Source organism: Macrobrachium rosenbergii, chromosome 12 (genome assembly GCF_040412425.1).
Source record: "Macrobrachium rosenbergii isolate ZJJX-2024 chromosome 12, ASM4041242v1, whole genome shotgun sequence".
In the NCBI taxonomy this organism is placed as follows: Eukaryota; Metazoa; Arthropoda; class Malacostraca; order Decapoda; family Palaemonidae; genus Macrobrachium; species Macrobrachium rosenbergii.
This window is the reverse complement of record NC_089752.1, coordinates 18460501-18488000: the sequence shown is the minus strand read 5'-3', so window position 1 is coordinate 18488000 and position 27500 is coordinate 18460501. Positions and strand designations below refer to the sequence as shown.

Below are 27500 nucleotides of genomic sequence, written 5' to 3'. Positions count from 1 at the left end.
TTGAGAGATTTGCACATATTATGTAAAGTAATGGCGATATCAGGGATTCCGATCTGACGTTAAGCAAATAAGCGAAGTTCGTGCCATGAAACGCTTCTCCGTAAAAGGACAGCCGCCTTTTCATAATTTTGAGCGATGCATTTCCGACTCGAAATGAGCACGAATTGCGAAGCACTGCGCATCATTGCGTGATAACTTCAGCCGCTACACAGGATAGCCATAATTATGTCTGAATTAGATTACTTGTCTGATATCCATACCTTGGCACACGGAAAACATAAATGCAAACATAAAGCAAAAATCTCTAATTGCGGTATGAAAATGTATTTGTTTTACCATACTGAGAACGAAAGATGGCGTAATCGAGAAAATACTACCATTTACAATACTACCATTTACTTCTCCGTCAAACTTCCATAACACGAAAGCAAACACTTTGCATGGCCAAGCGGAGCAATAAGAACCGAATATTTTCCCAATTTGAGAAGGCGAATGAAAAATCGGGCGCTCAATGAACCCGACTTCCACTAAATCAAAACACTTCCCGAGTAGCCCCGAAATCACGCGTCACTAAATCCTGCTCTTTACACGCCTGGGCATTTCTGACCTTCCCGCCCTCGAGTCATGAAGAACAGCCGAAAAGAGCAACGAACAGGCTTGCATTTAAGAGCCCGTCCCATGACCACCGCAGCCTCTGACCCACCCAGCCATCATCCCGCTCCTCCTAACCATCAGAATAACCCAGGATCGTGCGGGCATCGAGAGGGGCATTTTGTCATGCACGAACGGACGTGATGCACGCTCGCTCGTTCCACGAACGTGGGCAGCGGGATGGTACTTCCAAAATGCTCAGTGGCCGTGCCCTATAATGCTGTAGCTGTTGGTGGCTAGCCATTTATAAGAAGTGAGAGAGAGAGAGAGAGAGAGAGAGAGAGAGAGAGAGAGAGAGAATATGACGTTCAATTACCCGTTCAGACCGCCTTTCCTAAGCCATGATAGAAGCGATACCAAGGGGAATTATACGCACGTTCATTACTACAAGTCAGCGACGCTCCGAGTGGGAAACATTAGGCCGATAACGGAGGAGATAGATGGCAAAAGGGGTTATCTCGAACCGAGAAATTGCTCCAAATTTACTTTCGCTTTTGACTGGGGAGCGATACGATAGGTTACGAATTTGCCCCCCGCCCGAGGGTGAAATGAGCAAAGTGAGATTTCGTTCTTTAAGAGGAAGAGTAACAGAAATTAAATCTTTTTGTATGTTCTTATTCTACAGTATATATTAATCTGCTGATTTGCTAAAGGTGAAATGAAGACTACAACATAGTTGAACTTAAAGTTCCTCCTGCGAAAACAAAGTATGCATACAGTTACAAAGGGCGAAGGATAAATGACAGAGATCAAAGGAAGTAAGTCACATTTACAAAAGAAATGATAGGCTAAATAATGTTTACAATTTAGAAAACACATGATTAGTGAAAGCTATTATAATCTTATTGTCAAGATAACACCAATATCTACAAATTCTTCAAAATCAACATAGATTAAAAAAGTCAAAATGATTAAATTCGAACCATTTAATCTTTAATTACTGCACTGTATAGACTATAGCGTACCTGTCACCTCCACAAATGACGCAGACGATGACACGGCGGAAAAAAACACGCAAGACAAGACGAAGAAAGGACGCCCAAACAATGAGGTAACGGGATGAGAGATTAAGTGATAAGCAGAGAGGTTAGACAAAACAAGGAACGAGGGATGAAACAAACTCAGCAAAAACAGAGACTGAAGCCCTAGACGACTATACGCTGGCATCAAATACGATTGTTACTACTGACGTACTAATATGCAAGGTCTAGAGAACATTAACATCGATTATGAATGGCACAGGATATTATTATTATTATTATTATTATTATTATTATTATTATTATTATTATTATTGTGAGTTCAAACACCAATCCTATGGACGTCTAATATGAAAATATAATTACCATCGAGTGTGATAATAATAGTAACATGGTATTATTTTAATGATGATGACGATTATTCATAAAGAACTCATAATAGCATAAGTCATTAAAGTGGTGAAGAAGTCCACAGAGGTATAAATGCCACTATATATATATATATATATATATATATATATATATATATATATATATATATATATATATATATATATATATATATATATATATATATATATACAGTATATACAAATGAGAGCTTTCGAAAACCTGCTCGATTCTCTTTCTCAACCTGACTCAGATTGAGAGGGAAAATAGAGCAGGTTCTCGTAAGCTCTCGTTTGTATATACAGTATATTTCTAATATATATTGAAATTTACACCACTGGATTTTTTCACCGTTATTATTATTATTATTATTATTATTATTATTATTATTATTATTATTGTTGTTGTTGTTGTTGTTGCTGTTGTTGTTGTTGTTGTTGTTGTACGTTCAAGCACCATTCCTGTGGATATCAAATATGAAAATATAATTACCATCTATTATAACAATAATAGCCCTACGATATTATTATTATTATTATTATTATTATTATTATTATTATTATTATTATTACTGTGAGATAAAAATACCATTGGTACTTATCTCAAATGAAAATATGGTTGTTTCTTAATAATTTTTGGTCATTCAATTGAGCTCCGAGAAAATTAAAGAACATACCAGTATATTTCACTTTCTCTTTGTAATGTTAACGCCGTCCTTCAGCTCTGTGGAACGACGGTTTGCAAGGAAGACATTACCATGTGAAAGATGTGATAGAAAACATGCAAGAACAATGATATTATCAGATTCACCAATACAGGGCGTGGACGTTCCTTAGCACACATACACACACATACACACACGCACACACACACACACATAGAGAGAGAGAGAGAGAGAGAGAGAGAGAGAGAGAGAGAGAATGTTCTTAATGTGGAATATCATGGAACAGAAGCCAATGTTTTCCAGCGCTCCCCTGGCGTCCTTTCAACCTCTCACTGTGTAACCTAAATTAAAGCTGCTTCCAAATCCAAGAATAACATTTGCATTTCTTTTACTTCAGACTGGAGACTATAAAGAAGAATGAAGATCCTAAATTTAAATCGGAGCCTTGTTCCTTATCCAAAAACATGAGGAACTAAAGAAAATAATTTAACTTAAAACAGAAGACAACACCAAAAGGCCAAACAACCCTGTAAAACTACAGGAAAAAAAACAGCATGCGAAGAATACAAGAAAGTAATGGCAGCCATTAAAGAAAAATTACACTGATTTATGAAACTGTCTGACAAAAAAAAAAATTCAAAGCGGATGTAACATAGATTCAGTTGTTTGCAATTGATACCTTAGGCGTTCATTAATTTACGTATATATATACAGTATGTGTGTAAATGGCATAAATTCGTGGATTTATTGGCCTGCATACGTATATATCAGTAATGTGCATATGGCAGCCACGTTCAATTCTTTGTTGTATGTATGTCCTCGAAATATGTGTCAGCCTCTTCAGCATATTTATTCCACTCAATCTGTGTGTCTTTGTCAGGTTTTCTGTTTGCAGAAACTGACCACCTGCTTCCTGTGTGCTGATGTTTTATGTAATCCTGTCTGTCCGTCTATTTGTGTGCGTGTTGTTCAAAAATGTTTGTCCTGCTTTCCTTGTGTGCTCTGTGACTCAGGATTTTCACTGGACTTGACCAAGGGAACAATACTCGGGGCAGCTTCACATGTGGCTCATCGGCAAGGTAGTTAGTTTGCTTGGTGAATAAACAGCTGGAGGAAGGAAGGAAAGCTGAGACGAGCGTGGAAGAGGAGGAGGAGGAGGAGGAGGAGGAGGAGGAAAAAGCCTGGGGAAAAACAAAATGTAAGGAAAAAATCAGAGGAAGAAAGTGCCCGTGAATGCCCAATTCTTCTAAAAACGAAATCCGCTACCCGCGTATGATTAAAAAAAAAAAAACATGAGGAAAAAGGGGAAACAATAAAAGCAGCAATAACGGCAATCTCTTTAACAACACTTCCGAAACAGAAAATATGGTAATTACCCAATAATATAAATAATAAGAAATGAAAATTACATTGTATGCGAAGACTAAAATAACTCGGACATGAAAGAAAGACATGATTATGACCCACGTGGTCCTGGCGTGGATAAGCCAGAAAAGGTGTAACAGGTGCGCAGAGCGAAGCGAAGAGAGAGGAAAAACGAAAATGGATAAAAGACGAAGAGAGAAATGGCATGAGGCCGTTGACTCATGAAGATGCCAAAGAAACCCCTTATCTTGGGCTCCCCTCAACCCCTTATTTGGGCTCTAATTTTTGTATGGAACGATTGGTACCCCGACCTCCATTACCCACCTGTATTACTGCACTTTTAGTTCGTGCCATCATGGCAATCAGGAGGAATTTGGAGGTTACATAATTTCGTGGGACGGAAATATGATCCAACGGAGACAGCAAGCAAATGAGGAGAGAGAGAGAGAGAGAGAGAAGGGAAGTTCAGCCATCGACTTTTACTTTTCTTTAAGAGCGGAACTTGCCCATGAGTTCTCCTGTTCCATGGTTTTTTTTTTTTTTTTTGGAAAAAATAAAACACTTGATACATTACACCTATGAGGATGAGAGAGAGAGAGAGAGAGAGAGAGAGAGAGAATGTCAATTTTACAGCATTTAGAGCTCGATGTTTACAACATGGTTTCACAACAGTATCAAGATTATCTTGTTGAATTTGCAGTATGGTATACAATAATTGCACAACAGACTCCAGCCGCTGTAAGTTTATGAAACACAAGTACGTTAAGCATTTACTCATACACAAACAGCCAAGTTTGTAGTTGTGTTGCTCTTGCACACTGGTGTTGGAGATATGATGAACTGAGACTCATTCACGTACTGTGGAGCCAGTAACAAAAAGCACAGCTGATTCCCTCGCCAGGAGTGGTTTAATTATTGAACTGAAAGCTAATAAGAAAGTCATAATCTATGATATTTGGTGCTTTGTACCGTCTGATTATATACAGTAGATCCATCAGCCTGTGTCTTTGTCTTTTGATGATTTAGGTAATGTGAAGTCGATTCAAATGCACCAGTTATTACAAAAAATAATGTGTCAAATCGAAGCTGCATGTGCACGTAATTGCACATTAGAGCTTTTGAGAAATTCTTTGCATACTTAATATATCTTAAGAATCACAGTTCAGTAGGATAAAAAGTAAAATATTTCTTTCCTCTGAAAAACTCTTGTTGTATTTCATCCACATCAAATTTTTTGGGATAGGATGATCAAGTGGTTATTCCAGAGCCCATTATTCTTCCCATTCTATATTACTATTTTCATTTGGTTTGGAAGCTATTTGACCTATTAAAAAAGTTGGAAATAATACTCCTATCAAAAACTCTGCAATTATCTAAATAAAGATAACTAAGAGGAAAAACAAAACAACAATAAGGCATAAAACAGCACCTGCTACGCCCTACACTGCATAGTCAAAACAAAAACAGCCACTTTCCGCCTTTCATCGTCTGCTCAGACTTCCTCGCCGACCCCTCTTCTTCCGCCTTCTCTATATCCCCAGAAGTCTAAACATCTTCTCTTCCGAATTCGCAAACCATGACCTCATTATAGCACCAGTTGAATCGTTTATCATCATCTCCGCTGTCGTTTCGGTAGTTATTCTTAATCTATCAACTATAAAAAGTCGGAGGACCCAAAACATACCATGCATCACTGGTTAGCTATGTGCCCTAGCAACCTTCTCTCTCTCTCTCTCTCTCTCTCTCTCTCTCTCTCTCTCTCTCTCTCTCTCTCTTACGAACCCCAGGGGGCCTGTCTATTCACGGGGAAATATTTAGCTGTTTTATGACGCTTGCGTACACTCATATTCATTAAATTAGGGGAGAATTTGACTGTTAAAAAAATAGTGGTATGCTCCCTTTTATGGTAATTGTAAGTATGATTCCTTTTTTTATGTACATACCAAACTAAATATTTATTTATATTTTTCCCTCCCTTTATTTATTTATTGAAATTAGAGCTTTCCAACCATCTTGCCTCTCCATCATCTTTATATAATAGTTAAAGGTAAGCTTTGGTCAAATAAAGTCAGTGTCAGCTCTGGAGGATGTGAAATCCTACGCCAAAAGAGAGGATGTAACATCTCAAGTGAGAACACAGACACCACAGTTAAGGGAAGGGAAGTGAAACCCACTTCAATAACACTTCTCTACAGAGGAGTTGTTTATTACAAATACATACATAGACACACACACACACGCGCACACACACACAACACACACACACACGCACACACACGATATATATATATATATATATATATATATATATATATATATATATATATATATTTGTGTGTGTGTATGTATGTATGTCTTAATGTTAATCCAGCTGAGAGTTAATAGTTTTTCCACTTCATCGATAAGGTTTGAGTTCATTCCGGGTGATGTCAAGCATATCTGGAATGACATTCCAGCACTGATACCTTCATCGGGGTGTTGAATACGTCTGGGTGAATGCTATTGCCCGGAATGAATGCAGAGATCACTCACCTTCAACTAACTAGATACCTTTGAATCAGTGACCTGTTATATCATTATTAAACTTCCAGGAGAGGAAGAGAGACAGAGGCATAGAAACCACAGTTAGAAACGAGACCAAAGTATGATTAAGGTATTTCAGATTCACATCTGGGAACGACAGAAATAAAAGAGACGACGTGGGTGCTAGGTGCAAGGGTAATCTCTCTCTCTCTCTCTCTCTCTCTCTCTCTCTCTCTCTCTCTCTCTCTCCTTAGAGAAACACTTCACCAAGAGATAAGACAAATACGTGTCTGTCAGTGATGACACAAAAGCTCATCAGCCTTCACTTTTTTTTAAATTCTCTCTCTCTCTCTCTCTCTCTCTCTCTCTCTCTCTCTCTCTCTCTCTCTCTCTCTCTCTCCCTCCCCTTCCTCTTTTGTTCATCAACTTGACTGACAGGAGAAGACGTCAGAACAAGATCTGACGTTCTCGTGATAAGGTATGAGGCATAAGACCCTTCTTTATTTTGATACAAAATAAGCCATTAGCCTCGTACGTCAAGGGGTTCCTTTTCATCACCAACACACACCTCTCTTCCTCAAAAGACAAAAAATGATTTTCGTTTAATATTATCACCCTACTATTTCCAACATTGCAAGCAATGAAAGTATTTTCGGAATAAAACAAGAACACAAAAACACAGAAGTTCAATTACTATTATTTAAACACATTCACATAGTGCTGTAGTGAATATAGTGATAAAATTGAAAGTGAAAAATGTCTTACAATTTAATGGATAACATTCATTTTTAGAAAAAAACCATGATATTCACGAAGAAAATGAGGTTTATAACAATAACTCTCTACAAGACAAAAAATGCAATCACATTTTTTGGGGTAATATAATACGGTCTGAGAAGTCCACCCTCTTATTTTTCACTTACTCATGAAGTTTCCCATTGTGGTTAGAGCTGACGACAATAAGCGCTATTATTTCCCAAACATATGGACTTCCATGTATATGTGCACTGTTAAAGTGAGTCTTACCCACCTCGGAAATGCAATCAACAGAATTTCCAGTATTGTAAAATTAGATATTATATATACTGTTAAAGAATTTTAGTAAGCTCATGAATATATAAATTCTCGGTAAATATAAACAAGGGATAAAATGGAATAGAAAATAAATGAACAAGCAAATACAAGCATACTTAAAAGCCGCATAAATTTTAGTACAATAAATCCTATTATTATTATCATAATATCTATTTTTCGAAATTTTAGAAGTAAGACGCAAGTTTTTGCTAACTAAATTTTTTATTTAAAAATAGAAAAAGACTCCATCAAGTACTACTGAAACTTGTTTACCCAAAGAAATGGTACGAATAATTGAAAACCTAAACATTCTGCATAACTGATATCGTATTAGCAAAAGACGATCAAAAAGATATTGAAATTTCTTCCGGGTTGAAGAAGTTATGGACAATGGCGGTGTTAAGTCTGCAAGCCAAACCCCACACAAGGTCATGGAAAGAGCTCCCGGAAATAATAGCGTGAAGGAAATCGAAAAACTAGAGCAAAAAGATATTAGAAAGGAAAATTTCACCCGTTAAGCCGTTACCCAGAGGGTCAAGGTTCTTCATAGAAATACGACATAAACAAAAATGACAGACATCACTAACAACTGTTATACGAATAAAAGGGAAAAAAATACTTGAAGAGAAATTTTGTGAATGATAATGACGAGATGATACGAGCACGTAGGCAACTGAAACGGTTTCCTTGCAATAAGAGAAATGGAAGTCTACTGGAAGATTTCCAGGACAGCAATGATGTATGACATAAAATAAGTAGACATAATAATCAAAACGTTGAAATATGTAAAGAAGAAATTATCCATAAAGTTAATAACTCTGACAATATACATAGACATTTTTTTATTTCGAATTATGAGCTCAAAACGAATAGAATTAATATAAAGTATTTCCTAAACTCAAAGAATTACAATTTCAATAATCACTCAAAGCAGAACCAAATGAAAAACAACTAATGTCACTGAAATAAAAATGAACCAGCCTCAGAGAGAACCGTTTGTCAAGGCGAGCTGGGAAAACTGATTGTTTTAGCAGTCGAAATAACGATTTGATGAAGCATCTACGGAATGTTGCTAAGTTTAAGAAGAAGAAAAAAACCCTTCCACTATGAGTGAACTTGGAAATTAAAACGGGATCAGCATCTCTAGCCGGAGAGAAAAAAAAACAAACATTCATAAATGCAGATTGAAATAAATACTATTAAAATCAAAGACATTCGATGAATACTTACAAAAGCAGCACAAAAATAGTGAGCTATAAGGAATTGAAGACGTACTTTATATAAAGAGCTGTGAATGCCAACGTGAACTGGACCGTGAACGCGAGATTAGGATATTCGCGAAGAAATCGGATGAATCACACTTCCTCGAAGGCGTTGCTTTCTAATCGGTTCAGCCAACTGTTTACCAGAAAGGATGTCATTAGTGCCAAGAACTTAAAAAACAGCGGCCATTTAAACCGAAAGGTCCTCTTAAAAAGATCTGGCTCCGATAAATCTGCAAGATCAGTCGCGTCATAGAAGGGTCTTCTTCACAAGAAATCTTGTTAAGGACGACATTCATCTATGATATAAATCGTGCCAAAGGACAGGGGTTGAGATGCTTTTGTTGACTTAGCAATGATACGTTTCAGCTTAATCTTTTTATGGTTGTTCTTGGAATGTACTTGGCGTTTGGCAAAGCAACTTGTTGTTGGGTAAGAAAAATTAAGTAATTTTCTTAGTTAAAAGACTTTCTTAATTTCATTTTTCTACAGAAACGTAACTTTTCGTTCGTATGCATTCTGATTAGCTAAGACGTAAGTCTGAAAACCTATCATGTCTGCTGCCTCTCATTATATATATATATATATATATATATATATATATATATATATATATATATATATATATATATATATATATATATATATATGTAAATATATGTACATATATTTATATATATAATGCACAAGTATAGATATAACAAAGAACTGTATAATGAAAGAAGAGGTAAGAATAAAAACTGTGAGGATATTTTCCACTATCTCTTGATTTATCTAGATCACTTTGGTCTCAAATGAGGGTCATATCACAAAAAAATGAACATACACAGACGCAATTTATTTCCTTCATATTAAAAAGATCACAAAAATACATACATGCAGTGTGCAAAAGATTCATCAGTATTACGAAGCAGCACGACTAAAGCAACAAGAAAATTATGGAAAATCAATGCCTAACATATGAGACAACTCATGAAAGTGAAATCCGCCAATGCTTTCAACGTAATTAAATACGCATTTCTTTCCCTTGCATCAAATTCTTTTTTGTCATCAGGAAAACAACATTTGCATAATGAAACTCATCTCCTTCATCTTGCAAGAAAATGGAAATCTTGATTTAAATGTAGACTCGTTTTGTTGTTATGAGGAAAATAATCGGGCAAATATGTTCCTCTTATTTTTAAAACGGATTTTCCTGAATTGCTTGTATTTCTATTACCAGTGCTGTATTTATGGAGGTTTTACTAATATTGTTATTGCAGAATTTCTGATAACTTTTTGAATTTTAAAACTACAGTATTTCTGACAACTTTACCAATATCAAGGCTATTCTTGCTACGATTATTATTGCCATAAATTAATGTATTTCTGAAAATGTTTAAGGTGTTTTCACTTATGTGTTGCTAATACTCTCGTCTCCATGTCTTAACTGCAAATCGTGTTACTTTCCCAGTATAAATTATAACACAAGAAACATGAAAGTGACGAGGAAAAATAAATATGTAAAATCCCGCTGATTAATGTACTGAGGTTACTTAAGATTTTCCAGAATTAATTGCTATGAGATCTTAGAATAAAAACCGCTCGGAGGGAACGGCAGCTTTAAGGGGTTCCATGAGCTTAGTCTTCCAACGACAACTGCGTGAGTGTAAAAGGATAGTAATAATAGTGGTTTAAGTTGTTTTAAATCAAAGTCTAAGGAAGAGTATGAAAAATAAAAGTAATGTGAGCGATAAATATATAACTCAAAACTGAGTATGGAATAATAATAATAATAATAATAATAATAATAATAATAATAATAAATATTGCTTTAAATAATACTGCAGCCCGGTACACATTCCTTTTATTTGTATATTTTTTTCTCTTCTCAATAATTGTTTTTCATTCTGGTGGAGTGCATAAAAGATTGTAAATGATGGCTATGAACAATGGACCATCAGTAGTTTAACACACGCATGTTATAAAAAAAATTACATGAAAAAGGCAAAAAAACAAGCTCAGTAACAAGTGCTTTCTATCGTTGATACAGTACCGGTGTATCCACCGGAATGCTTAAAATACACACTTGCTTTTTAACATATATCAGATGCAAACCTTACAGTTATGCTATCTGCTCTCTGGTGTCAAGAAAATATCCAGTAAAAACCCCACATCACAACACTTTCTATGACCCAAGTTATGGTGATATCAATTTCAAGGAATCTACCTCATCATGCTTTTCCAATTATGGTTGCAGCTCGGACCGCTGACCTCGTGAGAAGCGGTTGTTCAAGATACCATCCCTAATCCACTAAATCATCGACGGGTAAGCATGAAAGGGACGATTGAAAAATTAATTACTGCAATTATGCAAACAATGAACAAAACTTCGGGGATCCATAAACCCAGGCGTGTAATGATTTGAGCACGAAATGCTTTAAGGCCATTGTGCGCGAACTTTGCAACGAGATAAATCTAATGTAATTTCGAGTCGGCAGCATTTGTCTAATCTGCATACTTCTTTAGTTTATGATATTAGCAACAAATATATAATGAGTTTACTGTACGGATAATGGGAGACTTGCGAGGTACATAAGGTCACAATGATGCTGCATTTGACGAACTCAGACAAAATGTTATCATAAGTTTAAATCGAGAAAGTTTTAATGTTATTCTGAATATGAATTCAAAATACTTTAAAATTACAAATGAAGGCTATCATTATTCACAAAGTAGCATTGTAAATGCGAACTAAGAAACGATTTTCTATTACAAGAAACTATAATTTCTTTAATTTAAACGTCCACTAATTCACACACGCATGTGCATGAAAAAATACAAACATACATTACCGAATATATATATCCTCAAGAAGTGTATATATATATATACACACAAACACACGCGCACACACACACATATATATGTGTATATATGTGTATATATGTATATATATGTATGTATATATATATATATATATATATATATATATATATATATATATATATATATATATATATATATACTGTACTTACAATTAACAAAATCTGTAACACGCATGAGATGTTACCTAGAGACAGATTCATAACACCTTCAAGAGTACGAAAGTAACAGGCTTCATGTATCGTGGAAATCTTAATCTTCTTCCCAGCATTTAAGATGCACAATATGATCTTACAGGAATAATTAGCTTCGTTTCATCCTAGCTCCCAAAGCGCTTGGTTGTCAGATTTTATCTAATTGCTCATTATAAATTCCAAGAAGCTGCTCATTAAAAATTTCACGGTGGCGTTATTAAAATGCAACTCCGAAACAAAAGCTCCAGAGGTACAACTAGTCATCGGTTATGCGAGAACGTGAGTGTTCTTACTTCCCGCTCAAAAATATGAAGACAATAACATATATGACTAATTGGTACAATACTTAAGTTAGAAATACTCAGTGAAGGCGTGAGAGAAATTAAAACTGTTAAAAATGCCCTTAAAAAGAAAGGTTTCTACAAAACCAATAAAAAGAACCAACAGCTCCTCGCAGTCAATGCCTCGCCGCTACTAAATTCGACTAATCTCGAGGATCGCGGAAAAGACCAGATTTATTTTTCGAAGGTAGACCGGTTCAGCAGAACCCGACTCGTTCTTGCTACCTCCCCAATCTCCCTTAATGATCAAAACCTTGCAGGTAACGTTACCCTTAAATCAGAGGCTAAGTTCGCCTCTCGTAATTCACCATTACACATGACAGAAATCTACCAATAACCCGACATTTGCGGACGAGGGAATGATTACGAACATCTCATCAAGGAATATTAAGTGGGGCCTCATTAACGATTTCATAACGAGGGCGTTTTCTCTCCCACAATGCACCCTCTTGCTAAGGTCTGCTTTACCCTGGCAGGGAAAATAACTCGTTAGTGTTTCATTTGATTCCTATATTTTTCATTCTCTTAGAAACGAGTCGTTCAAGGCTTTTTACCTTTGAATAAATCACTTTGAAGAACTAGTTTTACAGGTTCGTGTTTATTCGGTATAAAAATCCTAGCATCAGCAGCAGCAGTAGTAGCAGTAGTAGTAGTAGTAGCAGCAGCAGCAGCAGTAGTAGTAGTAGTAGCAGTAGTAGTAGTAGTATTAAGAGGAGGAGGAGGAGGAGGAGGAAATATTTCTTTGCAATGGCTCCTGTAACCAATATCATGAAATGCCCCTCTAGTGTTATAAGGAAGGTTCTAAAACGTATCAGTAGCGACGATCCCTTTATAAACTCCGTTTTCAATAGAGCACATCTTCCTCCGCCCTCGCGCTTTTCATTTGCACTTTATCAGAATCAACCCTCATGCAATGATGGAGGGAGAGAAATTTTCCCAATGCAGTAATTAATTTGTAATTCATCATTAAAATCGCCGATAAAATATTGTTAGCTATTTGAAATATAATTTTGCTGACGATTCTCAAGCACCTACGTCCATGCCCGCATTACTTATTTTCATACCATGTGCATGCGTGACTTTTTATTTACTTATAATTACGTCTGGAGCCCCTCTTCTTATTTAGGAATTCTGAATTGTTCTTGTCTATAACAGGTTCTGAATTCTGGAAAAAGACATTTCGGGAAGAGATGCGTCCCATTCCCGAGAACCGGTTCGGTAATACGAGAGCGTTACGAAACACGAAAGTAACAATACCGAAAAGAGAGAATTACATCATTTGCGTCATACGGAAAGACTTTCTTTTCGTACCCGTCTTCAGTATTAGGTAAGATAAACTACAGGCTACGGTTGCGAGAAAGAGCTAATTGCATGCCTTTAAGGTTTGAAGTTTATTTCTGCCTTCGTAACTCTTGATCCATGATAGAACACAAAAGTAAGAGCATAAACGTCATGAAATCAAACAGATAAAATATTATGGTAAAAGGGAAAATGTAAACAATATCAGTCTTGAAAGGTATGTATGAATATAATTTGTAGGAATAGTCTATTTTTCCGCAAACAGTTATTCTGAACTGAATATCTCGGTGATGAAGACCCGAAAAATTCAGACTAAATGTATACATAAACAAAACACAAGGAGTGGCCCCGTAACAAATTGTATTTATGACTATTTTACGATACTGGGAGAGAGATCTTTTCAACTTAGAGGCGAAAATTGTTACCAACTGAACCGGTTTTATCTTTTTCATGACTTTTTGCTTATACAATCTGGTTTAGTCATTAAAGTTTTTGCCGTTAAACCTCTCTTAGTTATCAAAACATTGTGTTTCTAGGTCACACTAAAGCAAGTAAAACGCATGCTCCGACGGTGGAGAAAATCAGCAAAATATCTTATTGTTCTGGTGATTCACGTATATGAATACTGTCATCTGTAGCTGCTCATGTGTCAACGTTAACTTCATTTGCTTTATTCTCGATTTGGGAAATAATCCAAAAAGACACCCAGTGACTTAACCATAGAAGTAAAATGCCAATGTGCAAAAATGACGTACTTAAAAGTTGCGAAAAGAAATGAAAAAATACTAAAGGACATGAAGATTTATAATCGGTCGTTTTCTGAATTTCTCATTAAAATCTTCATAGGACACTTAATCATTTTTTAACAAGCTCCCAAACTGAATGTTGACAAAGATCATGATTAAATTTCTTTTTCTCTGTCAAAATGCTGAATGTCAAACCGAAATAGTGGGGCTGAATAAGTTGGGTTTATTATGTGTCAATATATTACGTGGTATACTATTTAGAATACAGCACCATTATTTATTGAAACACTTAACTGAATGAAAGGATAAGGTATCCGAGCTGAGCATGAAAAAGAATAGGAGAGTAATTCATATTCAAGCGTACAAAGGCGTTCAAACAGCACAGGTCATCGAGACAAAAAAACATTATTTTTTAAACTGAAATTAAAAGAATGAAAATAAGTAATTAAAAAATTATCAAAAGGCAGCTAAGAGAAAACAATGGGATAAAAACACTTGCTCTTTTGGTAGTCAAAAAAATCTTTGTTTTGGTAATCTCAAAGGACCTTCTAGGAAATAAACTGATGAAGAAATAGATAAAGCGTTAAAATAACTTGAATGCGCTCAGGTAGGGCGCATGCTTCCGAAGGTACAAGATCACTTCAGTTGCAAACGTCATTATGACAGTTGTGATTCCCGTGAAAAAAAAAAACAAGGCTTTCCGGTTTTCTGGGGATAAAAAAGGAAAGTAAGAAAAGTAACCTAGAGAAAAAAAAAAAAAAAAAATGAAAAGCTCGTCTACGCTGTCGCTAACATCATGATCTTCTAAAGTGGTTCTGGATCATGATGATAACCTAATGTACAGCGAATTCGTAAAAATAAAATTCCGTGGACTAGGTTTTGGCCATTCCTGCTAATATTCAAAAATCCGGAAACGAATGCAAAACTAAACAAGTAAAAAATCGGCCGAAGTTTTTTCGGGGCAATCGTGTGTTCTGTACAGCCGTTACAGCATATAATCAAGGCCACTGAAAACAGATCTTTCTTTCGGTGGTCTCGGTATAATGCTGTATGAGCCGCGGCCCATGAAACTTTCACGGCAGTGGTGGTTATCTATATCAGTGCCAAGCACGATTATGGCTAACACAACCTTAAATAAAATAAAAACTACTGAGGCTGAGGGCTGCAATTTTGGTATGTTTACATGACTGGACGGTGGATGATCAACATGCCAATTTAGCCACACCTCGCGTCAGTAAACCCCTGATCTGAGACGGACAGAAAAAATTGCGGACAAAAAAGATGCGGACTGACAGACAAAGCTGGTACAATAGTTTTCTTTTACAGAGAACTAAAACCTCATCAGCGTCAAAATCTGGTGGAGTGGGAGTTGACGAATGAGGAATTGCTATAAACCGATATGAAATTTTTCCCAAAAACGGAGGAACAATTTCAGTGTCATGTGATATTATGAACTTGTTGGCAATTCAGTTGACTTCAAAATCTATTAGTAACGTTGACAATATAATTCATTATTTTGCATGGAATTATATCACCTTATCTGATTTTAGTAAACTAGGTATAGTCCAGAACTCACGCAATGTCAATGTTTTAAGACAAATGAAGATAAGACACAGTGGGTAATTCTGCAAGCATCTTTTATGAAGAAGCGTCTAATAATCAAGAAAAAAGTAAGGCCGATAATAAAACAACAATTACAACAATAACGACATCAAAAGCAGTAGTAATAATACCCATCATCATCAATCCAAGTTTATTCTGAATAGAGCTAAAATCATCTGAATTTCATTAAGGAGGAGGAGGAGGAGGAGAGAGAGAGAGAGAGAGAGAGAGAGAGAGAGAGAGAGAGAGAGAGAGCAAACCATAAAAAGTGAGGGCATCCGACCACAACGCTCGTTACCAGCATGAGTCCCAACCTTGGAAAGGATTATCTGGATTGAGCCTCACATTTTTTATTGAACGATATAAAATAAAGTCCGGAACAGAAGCCCACAAAACAGTGGCATTACATGCTCAGCGCTCTCTCTCTCTCTCTCTCTCTCTCTCTCTCTCTCTCTCTCTCTCTCTCTTTGTGTGTGTGTGTGTGTTATGAATATACCCACTAAAAGCACAGAACAACTGGAGACATAACTATGAAACATGCCGATTTATGGAAATGGGAGGAAATTCTGCGAAACAGGACCTCACCTTTCGTTCTTTTCTTGCTTCCTTGCTTAGAGAGAGAGAGAGAGAGAGAGAACCGTGTTGCTCTGTCTGTTTTATGTAATACCTATACATAACAGCTTCATGATAAGCATTTGTATAGTCTCTCTCGCAGCGATGAGTCCTTTCTTTCTTCCTTTTTCTCCAGGCGTTCTCTGGTGAGTCCTCGATTACGTCTCCATCAACAGATTTCCAGACCCCACAAAACAGGTTTGTCAAAGAGGTGCCGAACCGAGGGTTGTTTTGCAGACGAAGAGAGAGAGAGAGAGAGAGAGAGAGAGAGAGCGATAACAGCTTCGCACTTTGAAGTTATTTTGTTTATATGAAAAGACGATAACAGGCTACATGCTTGATATAGGACAAGCATTGTAACACAGGTACTATGATTTGCCGGTAAAGAACATTAAGAATGTTGTTTGTGTATGTGTGTGTATATGTATATATATATGTATAAATATATATATATATATATATATATATATATATATATATATATATATATATATATACATATATATATATATATATATATTAATATATATATATATATATATATATATATGTAATATTTGTATAATATACAGTATATATGTATGTATATATATATATATATATATATATATATATATATATATATATATATATATATATATATATATATATACATACACACATACACACACAATATATAAAAGCGAGGCGAAAGAATATAAAGAGAGAGATATATATACAGAGGGGAATAACTTAACAGTAGTAAGTGTTTTCGCCATAAGCCCTGGCATGAGGCTGTAAACCCTTATATTATCTCTTTATAAGACACTCGCCTAGCCAAACATCTAACGAAACCACCTTTCCAGGTAAGCGGACAAAACCTATCCCCAGATAACCGAATGGCTGCAGGTAAATCAAGAAGCAGCCTCCTTCCTTTTCTGAAGAACGCAGACATCGAAAATCACCTATGACAAGGTAACATGACCCCAAAAGGACGAGCTTTATCCACTGGACTGATGTCACAGACGCAAATCAAAGCGATGGTCTATGTTAGGAGGAGCCGAATTTAGGAACTGGCCCTAAAAGATTTCCATGCCCAAATCTCGCCAAGTACAGAGGACATGTGATTTATCTGAGGATGGGATCCTAAGTGTAAAGTACATTCTTTTGCCATTGACTTTTATTTTTTTTTTAGCATGGAGAGCGGAAGCGTGGGATTAATTTCACTGTTGTGAGCAGAGGACTTGACATAAGGAATTGTTGCTTGGTAAAAATTCCATTACAGGATCGATTGTTTATATAGGTCCTAAGAGCATTCAATAAATCTCTCTTCTCTCTCTCTCTCTCTCTCTCTCTCTCTCTCTCTTCACCCGGCAAGAAAGTACCTTGGCATAACATCTGCTTCTCTCATGCACATTTATCTCATCAAATTACTGATTAACTTCATCTGTCTTTAATGATCTAGACAATGATTACAAAGCTTAAGTATTGTGGCAGTTACTCATCATCATAATCATCTTCGTGTTCTTCTTGTTCTTGTTCTTCTTATTCTACTTCTAATCCCTGACTATTCGACTTTCAAAGTGATTATTAAAAACATGAAAACCTCTGCTACTATAAACTTGAACGGTTACAGAGGAATAAAATAAATAAAATCCTACATAGTGTATTTATAAAAATAACTGTTAAATCCTAGGATACATACATGAAAACGTTATGGAATCCAATGTTACCTGAAGCCTTTCCATACAAGACAAAAGGCAAAAAAAAAAAAAAAAAAAGCGAAACATAAAGTGGAGACCCAATAGAACAGAAACTTAATAAGAGAGAGAAAAAAATAACCCTACTATACCAAACAAATTGAGATGGTGTGGAATGAAACCTGTGTATGAAAGGGGAGCATCACCATTATGTAATCAAAATAATACAGGCGACAGAAGCTGGTGATTGTGGCGTGACGATGACATGTGGGGATGGTACAGATGTGGCCGACAACGTTGCACCAACATGATGCTGGTGGGGAATGGCATCATCTTCACGTTCCGATATGCGAGTATCAAGGCTAACTTGACAATATAATGATGAGGCGAGTAATTACCGAAGACGGAGTAAAAGTTGCAATACATTGTAGAACATAATGATGGTACTTCTCACTAATTAAACATCTCTTCTTTTGCAGAAGATTTTAGAGCATCTATACCATTTTATCGTAGTAAGCAACCAACAAGGCAAACAACAATAAAGTTGCCTATAATCAAAACATGAAACATTATAACATTATTACCAGTAATGCTAACAGGCACCATTAACAGGGCATTCGCTTTCGAAACTGTAAATAACTTCCAAAATTCAATACTAACCCTCTATACCAAATGTCTATCTTATGAATGAAAGGAAGTGTAGTTAATTAGTATTGCTATACAAGGGTATTGATCAAATATATAATTACTACGTTCTCCCCCCTCCCCCTCTGCCCCTCCCGACTCACTTATTTTCAACCGAAAACAAGGCTGACAGAGAACTCGATCACAAAACTACAAACTCTGTCGGCTTCAATTTTTTAGATTAAGCGGGTCTCGATGGCGGCACATGCTCCTGCTCACCTGAAAAGTCCGTAAAGCCCGAAAGTTTTAATGGTGCCTAATTAACACGCGGGACTGATTCACTCTTTTCCCTCGTACTGTACCTCATTCCCTTCTTGTTTTATAGACTATACTTCCCTTTACCTCAGTCAGGTAACTTTTTTTTTTATCCTTCATAATAGTCATAAAAAGTTCCATCCCTTAGGGTTTATGATAGACAGCTTATGATAGACAGCCCTCTGGAAGAGACAATCATAAGAACCGTGAAGGATAGAGGAAAAACAAAGAATTCTGGGTCAAATTTCAGACAGTAACGAAGACGTGATTAGTACTACCTAACTTATAACTGGATTGAACTTATAAACAAACATTTCCCATTCAGATTTTGATATAATGTAAAGGAAAAACTTTGGTTTTTGCAGTAATAACAAGAAAAAGGAAGATAAAACTCACTAACAAGCGAACGGAAGATAAATCTCATCTTTGGATTTATTCATTAATAATTTCGAGTCTTTGATTGATTAATTCTATTCTTGATTTTTCGATCTGTACATTTTTTTTATAATCATAATTTTTTTATCTGTTATGTTTCATTCAATTTTATCGTCTTATTCCTTTCTGGTTATATTTATTCCCTCATTCTCTACAAATTTTTAAACTCTTGATCATAACATTATATTTTCCTCACCGATTTAGTGTCCTGATTTCCAGTTTATTTGTCATTCATTTACAGCTCATCCTTTACGTGTGAATGCTTAACTGTTAAGCTCTTTATCTATTCACAGATGTACCTATCCATTTCTGACACTTAATCCCTCTGCCTGAAAAAGGAACTTGCAAAGTCATTCCACCTGGTCGCTCTGTATCCTTTATTCAAACCTTATAAAGTATCAGAAGCTGTGCGTTCGAGAGAGGCAAGACTCGAAGAGGTTAAACGTCCTTTAAACATCCTTGGAGGGACCTATCGCTTCTGGCTGGACCAAACCACACTCTTTTCTCTCACATTCCTTTAAGGCTTCCTTTAAAGACACAATGCTTCCCGTCCAGTCGCCCCTCACGCTGGGAAAAGTTTGAGCAATGTTGCTTTATTAATTCCTGTCTAATTTCGGCATGCAGCCAGAAGCAGTCTCATATAGTTTTATCAAGTAGATTTTATTTTTTCTTGTAAGATAATATAATAATAATAATAATAATAATAATAATAATAATAATAATAATAATAATAGGTAATCTTAAATGAAACTGCTGCATCAGCTGCATTTAATTTGTATAGAGTCTTCTCTATTTTTCTAATTATTGCTTTTTCTCTGCTACTATCTAAGAGGGGTTTCTCCCGAAATAATAATAATATAATAATAATACCTGAAAATAGAAATAAGAAGGATATGGGATATGCCACTGGAAATTGTACCCATAATCATAGGAGCACTAGGCACGATCCCAAGATCCCTGAAAAGGAACCAGTAAAAACTAAAAGCCGAAGTAGCTCCAGGACTCATGCAGAAGAGCGTGCTGGTAGAAACAGCGCACATAGTGAGAAAAGTGATGGACTCCTAAGGAGGCAGGATGCAACCCGGAACCCCACACTATAAAAAAAACTACCCAGTCGAATAGGATGACTGTGATAGACAAAGAAAAATAGTAATAATAGCAATAATAATAATAATAAAGGTAATGGTAACTGGGAATATAAAGCTGAAAATCAACCGATACACAAATTTACCACTGAGCAGAAACAAAACATTCGTCGAAGCAGCGTTTTCCAGAAATAACCTGGAGGTAATTTGAGGTCCAGACTATACTCCAAATCTTGCCCCAATCTGAAGAGATCTGAAGAGGAACTTGTAATTTAAACCCTGCATCACATGATACAGAACATTCTCGGATCTCGGGCCGCCTCTCTTTTCGGCATCCCTTCGGAAATTCAACCGACCTTTCACCTGAACTGCTGTACAGTTCATGAAGAGACGTGCTGCGCCAATGACCTTGGCATTACAAAGCCATTGTTTGCTGTAAGGACTTAAAAAACCATTCAAAATTGGTATTATGAGACATTTGAGAATCATCTGTCGTAAGCATAACTGAAGACGAGGTAAAAATGTATTGCAACATCGAAAGTGAAACAAAGAAATGTAGGCAACGATAACCGGGGATCGAACAACTTACATCATACTGGCACAATTACGAATCTTAATTAATAAACAGTTACAAGAAACCTCAACTCATGAAATAAACGAAACCGATATGACCGCAATAATATTCCTTATAAATCTGAAGCATGTCGCAATGCTCAGAGGAGTCTATGCCAGCGTTAACCGGGGATTGCAATTTCTGAACTTGTGGAAATACAGAGTATATTAAGAGGAACATGTAGTAACGGTGAGAGAAGATCTGAGAGACAAACAATTGTCAGAGGACGATGTGTTTGACCGAGCCAGGTGGAGGAAAGCTGTCAGAAACATCGACCCAACATAGAATTGGGAAAAGATTCAGAGAAAGAAGGTGTAGTAAGTGTCCACAGAACTTTTTACTGACGTCATACGGGATATGTTTTAACTGCGTGTGCTCATCTCATGATCTGGTCTTCTGTATCCCACTTACCTACAGATTTTAAACTTCATTTCAGAACTAGCAAGTCAAGTGAAGGAAGGACTCTCTCTCTCTCTCTCTCTCTCTCTCTCTCTCTCTTTCTGTGTAAGCTATCTACGGATTTTTTAAAAAAATTCCTATTATACCTGAAATTCCTCATTCTCTTAAGCAAACACACACATTTATAAATGAGTATATAGATAATTAAATATGTATATATATATATATATATATATATATATATATATATATATATATATATATATATATTATTTGTTTATTTATATATGTGATATGTATATGTGTGTATATATATATATATATATATATATATATATATATATATATATATATATATATATATATATATATATATATATATATATATTTTTTTTTTTCAATAATGCTGAAAATACGTCCTAAGCTCTGGGACATGGCCATCTATAGGCCCGTAAAGCCCACCTGAGCTCCGACCTCCCTGGCAATAAAAGGTGTCTTATGATGCGGGACTCGATTCGGCCACAGCAGCGGGGCTAAGACCTTGGCACAGACGGGCCTACTTTATAGGCAATATTCTCAAAACCTTTCACGACTGCAGAATCATAACTGCTAAGCTTGATCTATTGTAATGTCTTATTCCTTTATCCATTCGTCGGAGTCAAGATCTCTGCAGGGAGAAGGAAATATGTGGAGAGGTTCAATTGCCGTAGCTTCGTGGGATTGTAAAATTTGCAGGACTGGGCCGTTAGTGGTAACCTTCGTTATAACGGATCTAACGCCAATAAAAAAAAATCACATCCTTGTTTGGTTATGTAACTTCTTTGGCACAGACCCCTATAGAGCTGGACTTAATTTAGATTAAGCTGACTTACGCCAGCGAGTATCTTTGCCTAAAGGCGACATGTAAATACTGTAATAAAAAAAAATTCCACAAAGAAACTTCCCCAGTCTTTTGGATGTCCATTTTCAATTATGTTATTATACTTTGTATAATGTATAATTTACTCTTTATTGTAATTTACCCATTTACTCTGCTTCTTTAGTGGATGGAAAAGATGCTTGTTTCTAACTTATCTGTTGAGAGATGTGAAGTCAGTTTATCACCTAGTATGCCCATCACGATCATATAATGACGATAATAAAAGTAACAATTACATATAGTAACAGACGGGGCACGTTTACTTTAGTGTCGGTGGCCTTGTGATCAGTGGATGAAGCACGGAGTCTGATCTGAACCGTATTTGGAAAGAGGCCGTAGTGAAATGACAGGAGTTGTCGACAAAAGGGTGAGATTAGCAACCACGTACAGGAATGATCGCAGCTTTTTACACGTTACATGTATCAAAGGCTGCAATCATTCCTGTACGGGCAGCAATAATTGAGCAACAATTGTTCAAGTATTTAAAATAACTTGAATCGCGTACATAACAGAGAATTTTCGAAGTACTTGTTTTAGTAATGAAAACTACAGATTTTCCTGGAAATAATTAGTCGAACATGACCCATCTTGTAGCTTATGTCATTCAAAATCATGTTGAGTGTAAGCTATAAGCAACATATCTTGTAGTCCCTTAATGATTGTAAGCAACAAACAATTCTAAAAATGTCAGTATAATAAAAATCTAAAATTTCCCTAAAACTAACTGTCAGAACAGGACCACCTAATAACTTACTCAGGATTATGTAAAATACAAGCTAGGTGCCAAACATGGCTAAAATTCAACCACAATTACACAAGTTACCATGAAAGAAAACAAAAATCTGTGACCGATGGTTGCTCGAGAGAGACATTCACAAGATCTTTGCTATACTTAACAAAGGCTCACGCAGATACTGATTCGATCACTTAACTAAAGGAAGCTTAAAACTGCCCAAGTCGAAGATTCCTCAACAGATAAAAGAATAAAGAAAATAAGACAACGAACTTTGCCTGTAAAAAAATAGTTAGAAAAAGAGGAATTATAAAAAGAATTTTAGAATTTCAAAAAATGAAACAACAATAATTTCACGGTAAACGAAGTGGACCACTGCATTACAAAGGCTATCTACTATGGCAAAACCAAACAGCGCTGGCTACAGAAATGTCAACATGAAAGATATGATCAACATCAGATAAAATGAAAACAATTCCAAAAATATCTTCCACAATAAGCTAACCACTGAAATCCAATGCTTGTCTGTCGGTTGACAAAAGATGCGGCTGACAGGTGCTCATTCTATGAAACACAGAGAAAACGAAGGGTAAAGGACAAAAAGAAAAGAAAAGAAAACATGATTTTTGAGTGATAAAGATCTGTGGAGACACAATACGCTTTGACATTTTCTTACAAATTTTGAAGGTCAAGTCGAAGTGCAGCGTTACTTAACAATGAATTTTCTTCACTACCTTTACGTTTACAATTGTTGCCACATTTTTCTGACGATAAGATTCATTTGTTTTCTCCAAATTAAAAGCCGATCTTTAACGTTTAAACAAACTGCAAAGCCGATGGGAATACTAAATTTATGGAATAAGGGCTTCATAATACCTGATCATTTTTGTCAAAAATTTCATAATTAGTTTTACGCGTTTTTAAACAAACAACTGATGATATCTATTTCGACATGTACTTGTGCAAAGTATTCTAAAGCTACTTTGTATAATTGCACCAATGAATTTGAAACTACTCTTACAGTGCTTGAAATTTATTATCTTCATTTTTAAAATCTTATCGATACTACTATAAGACGGATGAAAACAGGCAATTTAACCCTCAGTATTCAGTATAAAATCAAAGTCGCTGCAATCTTTCATGGCTTCCTTTCATACAGAGAGAGAGAGAGAGAGAGAGAGAGAGAGAGAGAGAGAGAGAGAGAGTAACAACACAAACTTCTTAACACTCTAATTTATTGATACTGTCATTTATTCATGTTAATGCTATTGTTAGTATTATATAGGTTCTTCTATTCCTAAATTCATATACTTACTATTGTCTGCCCTAAAAGATACGTTATTTGTGAGCCAAAGTTAAATTATTTATCATTGATAAGTATATGAACCTCTCAAACGAAAAATAATTCAATTTTGGCTAGTAAATAACGATGTTGTTATATAATACCAATTATATACTGTTATACAATACTAACAGTAGCAGCAACATAAATGATAATGACCGCATCAATAAAATAAAATGGTTTAAAAGTCCCCAGACGTAAAGATTAAACAGCCCAAAACACGACCGAAAAAAAAAAAAAAACAAGGTTACGTTTATCGGAGGAACGATGTAAGTACAGGTATCCGTATGCACGTAAAGGCTGTTGGGAAGATATCGCGTGGCACATATATCCCATCCAATGGGTTTTACACCTCATTACCTCGATTACAAACTGCCATTCGATTCCAAACAAACCTTCAATTCGGAGACGGCGTTCGATCTCTGCCCGTCCCTTTAAGGGAATTCAATTTCGCTCGGGATTCCGCGGAAGAACAACAATCGAGACGACGGCTGATAAGCCGTGACCAAATATGACATCAAAGAACATGATCTCCTGTCTTTCAGTTTTTTCGTCTTCATTTCTTTTACTTTTCCCGTTGCGTCACACAGCTAGATGATTGAGTGATTTAGTTTCTGTTACTCTGGCATTATTATTATTATTGTGTATTATTGTGTATTACTATTGTTATTATTATTAGTAGTAGTAGTAGTAGTAGTAGTAGTAGCAGTAGTAGTAGTAGTAGTTGTAGTTAGTTAGTTAGTTATAAATGATTTGTTTAACCAGACCTCTGAACTCTTTTAGGGTTCTTCTCGGGCTGGGAAGAGTAAAGTAGGTGCATGCCATCATGATAACTAAGTTTATCAATTCTGAAAATAAAATATTTCCTAAAAGGAAGTTTACGGCACTTGATAATAAACGTTTCTCTTTAAATATTCATACAAACCACTCTAACATTTACATATATCCACTCATTAGAATTATGAATTATATAACGTGTGGCATTAAAGGGGAATATTAATCTCTAGTAATGATGACAGCCTTCTATGAATCTGAGGACGGTTCGATTAAAAAACAAATTCGTCTCCATTTATCCTGAATACAAAATTAATTATTCGGGAAAAAACACAACCACAAGAAATCTTAGCATGAGTGTCTTTTTTTTTTTGTAAAGTCGATGATGTAACGTATCTTCTCATTCATTCAATAAGATTTACGTAATAAATAAGTACGACAGAAGATCAACAAATGCATGCAACAAGACACAATCTTTCACATTATCATAACATTTGCATAGCCTGACTATTACTACAACTTTGGCCCAAACAAAACATTTCTTAAATTTTATTGATGTGCATTGATTTCTAGAGATATAATGACCACCAGAAAAACACGAAATTACGCGAAAATTGAGACAACCGTCAGTAATGCCGTTACTCCAAGTCAGTCAGTCCATTTCGAATGGAAAGCAAAGTTTGTGTGTTCCTCTTTCTCCCGACTTCTCCCTTTCATTCGAACCAAGCATCGAGATCAAGTTCCTGGAGTTTTCTCTTCTCTCTATTCTCTTTCCTTCGTCTTCTGCCTGCCCAATAACTGCCTTGGCGAGAATAAACCTTCCTAACAAAGGGGATTCAATCTCGACCGGATCCTTCTTCAGCTTGGTCATTGCTGGCGATGGAAGCCCTTTTAGTCTCCATCAGCTGGGCTCCTTTTGTTCGGCCCTATTAGACGAAGTTTAATCATTCACCTCTCCTTCCTTCCCTCCCGCCGCAGACAGAATATTGCTTGTGGAACATTGCTCATGAGAGTCACTTATTTCCTCTTCTTTGACGTGTCTTTTTAACTTTTCTATTTCTTAGCTCATGATCTCATCTTTTCGGCTTCGCTGCAAATTTGCAATTGTAATTTTGGTGAAAGAAAAACGCGACTAATGCTTTCAAAAGACTTGGGAGTAAAAATGGAACGTGAACTGACCTTTGATGAAATCTGGTCTTCCACGAAAAGGACCGACCACATTCCTTCATTTATTTAGGTTCAAGATTTTTAGGGGCCTTGAATATAACGCAATTTCTTTCCGGAGAATCTGATGGTGTTATGAAAACACTGGTGATGCTTTTATCACTGAACCACTTCGATAGCAAATATCATTCATCTTAAATGACAAACTCCATCAAAATGTAGTTTCTTGTTATCGTCATTAAATGTTAAATGTTTCTCGATCCATCGTAAATAAAATAAGTGCATACGCAACTTGATTATTTACAGTGGTTCCAGCTACCTAGGAGATAAGACCAAACATGATCGCAAGCACAAGACGTGAAAGTAAATAATTACTTGATCGCTTGGGAAGTTAGAACTGAATCCAACACTGTTTGTCAGAACAAATCGTACACAAATGCACGATCTGTGGCTTGATAAAATACAGCTCGATGTTTCACATCTTACTGCCTCATTACATTCAGTTTCGCACAGTCACAGCCACCTAAATCTGATTCCGTTTTTTTCATCTTACTCTTAGTTTTTTCTATTAGAATCTGTTCGTGCTTGTAACACAAACCAGATACGAAAGCCGCCTAAAACCAGACACTGATCTCTCTCATTTTTATTAGTCGTTTCGTTTAAAAAATGAGCACCGACTTCAGGTAAATGGATTACTTGCAGTATAATTATGTTTTTTCATATCAAAACGAAATTATATGGTTAGAGGCATGGGTTATGATATATGTATTGTATACAGGTCATCACGGCGCCAGTCTGAGAGAAATTGCACACACACACACTCATATATATACATATACACACACACAAA

At 35.9% G+C, this 27500-nt stretch overlaps 2 protein-coding genes across 9 annotated transcripts in view; both read right to left on the bottom strand.

Annotated features, from left to right (window-relative positions):
• Positions 1-27500, bottom strand: part of RhoGAP19D (Rho GTPase activating protein at 19D) — a 569022-nt gene that overhangs the window by 402416 nt on the left and 139106 nt on the right. The gene's annotated exons all lie outside the window — the stretch shown is intronic.
• On the bottom strand, positions 2417-13510 carry LOC136843964 (rho GTPase-activating protein gacII-like). The gene is made up of 5 exons (XM_067112981.1): positions 13401-13510; positions 12898-13063; positions 4831-4908; positions 3732-3866; positions 2417-2482 (listed from the first exon to the last, which is right to left on the bottom strand). The coding sequence occupies exons 1-5, from the start codon at positions 13508-13510 to the stop codon at positions 2417-2419; spliced, it is 555 nt and encodes a 184-aa protein (XP_066969082.1).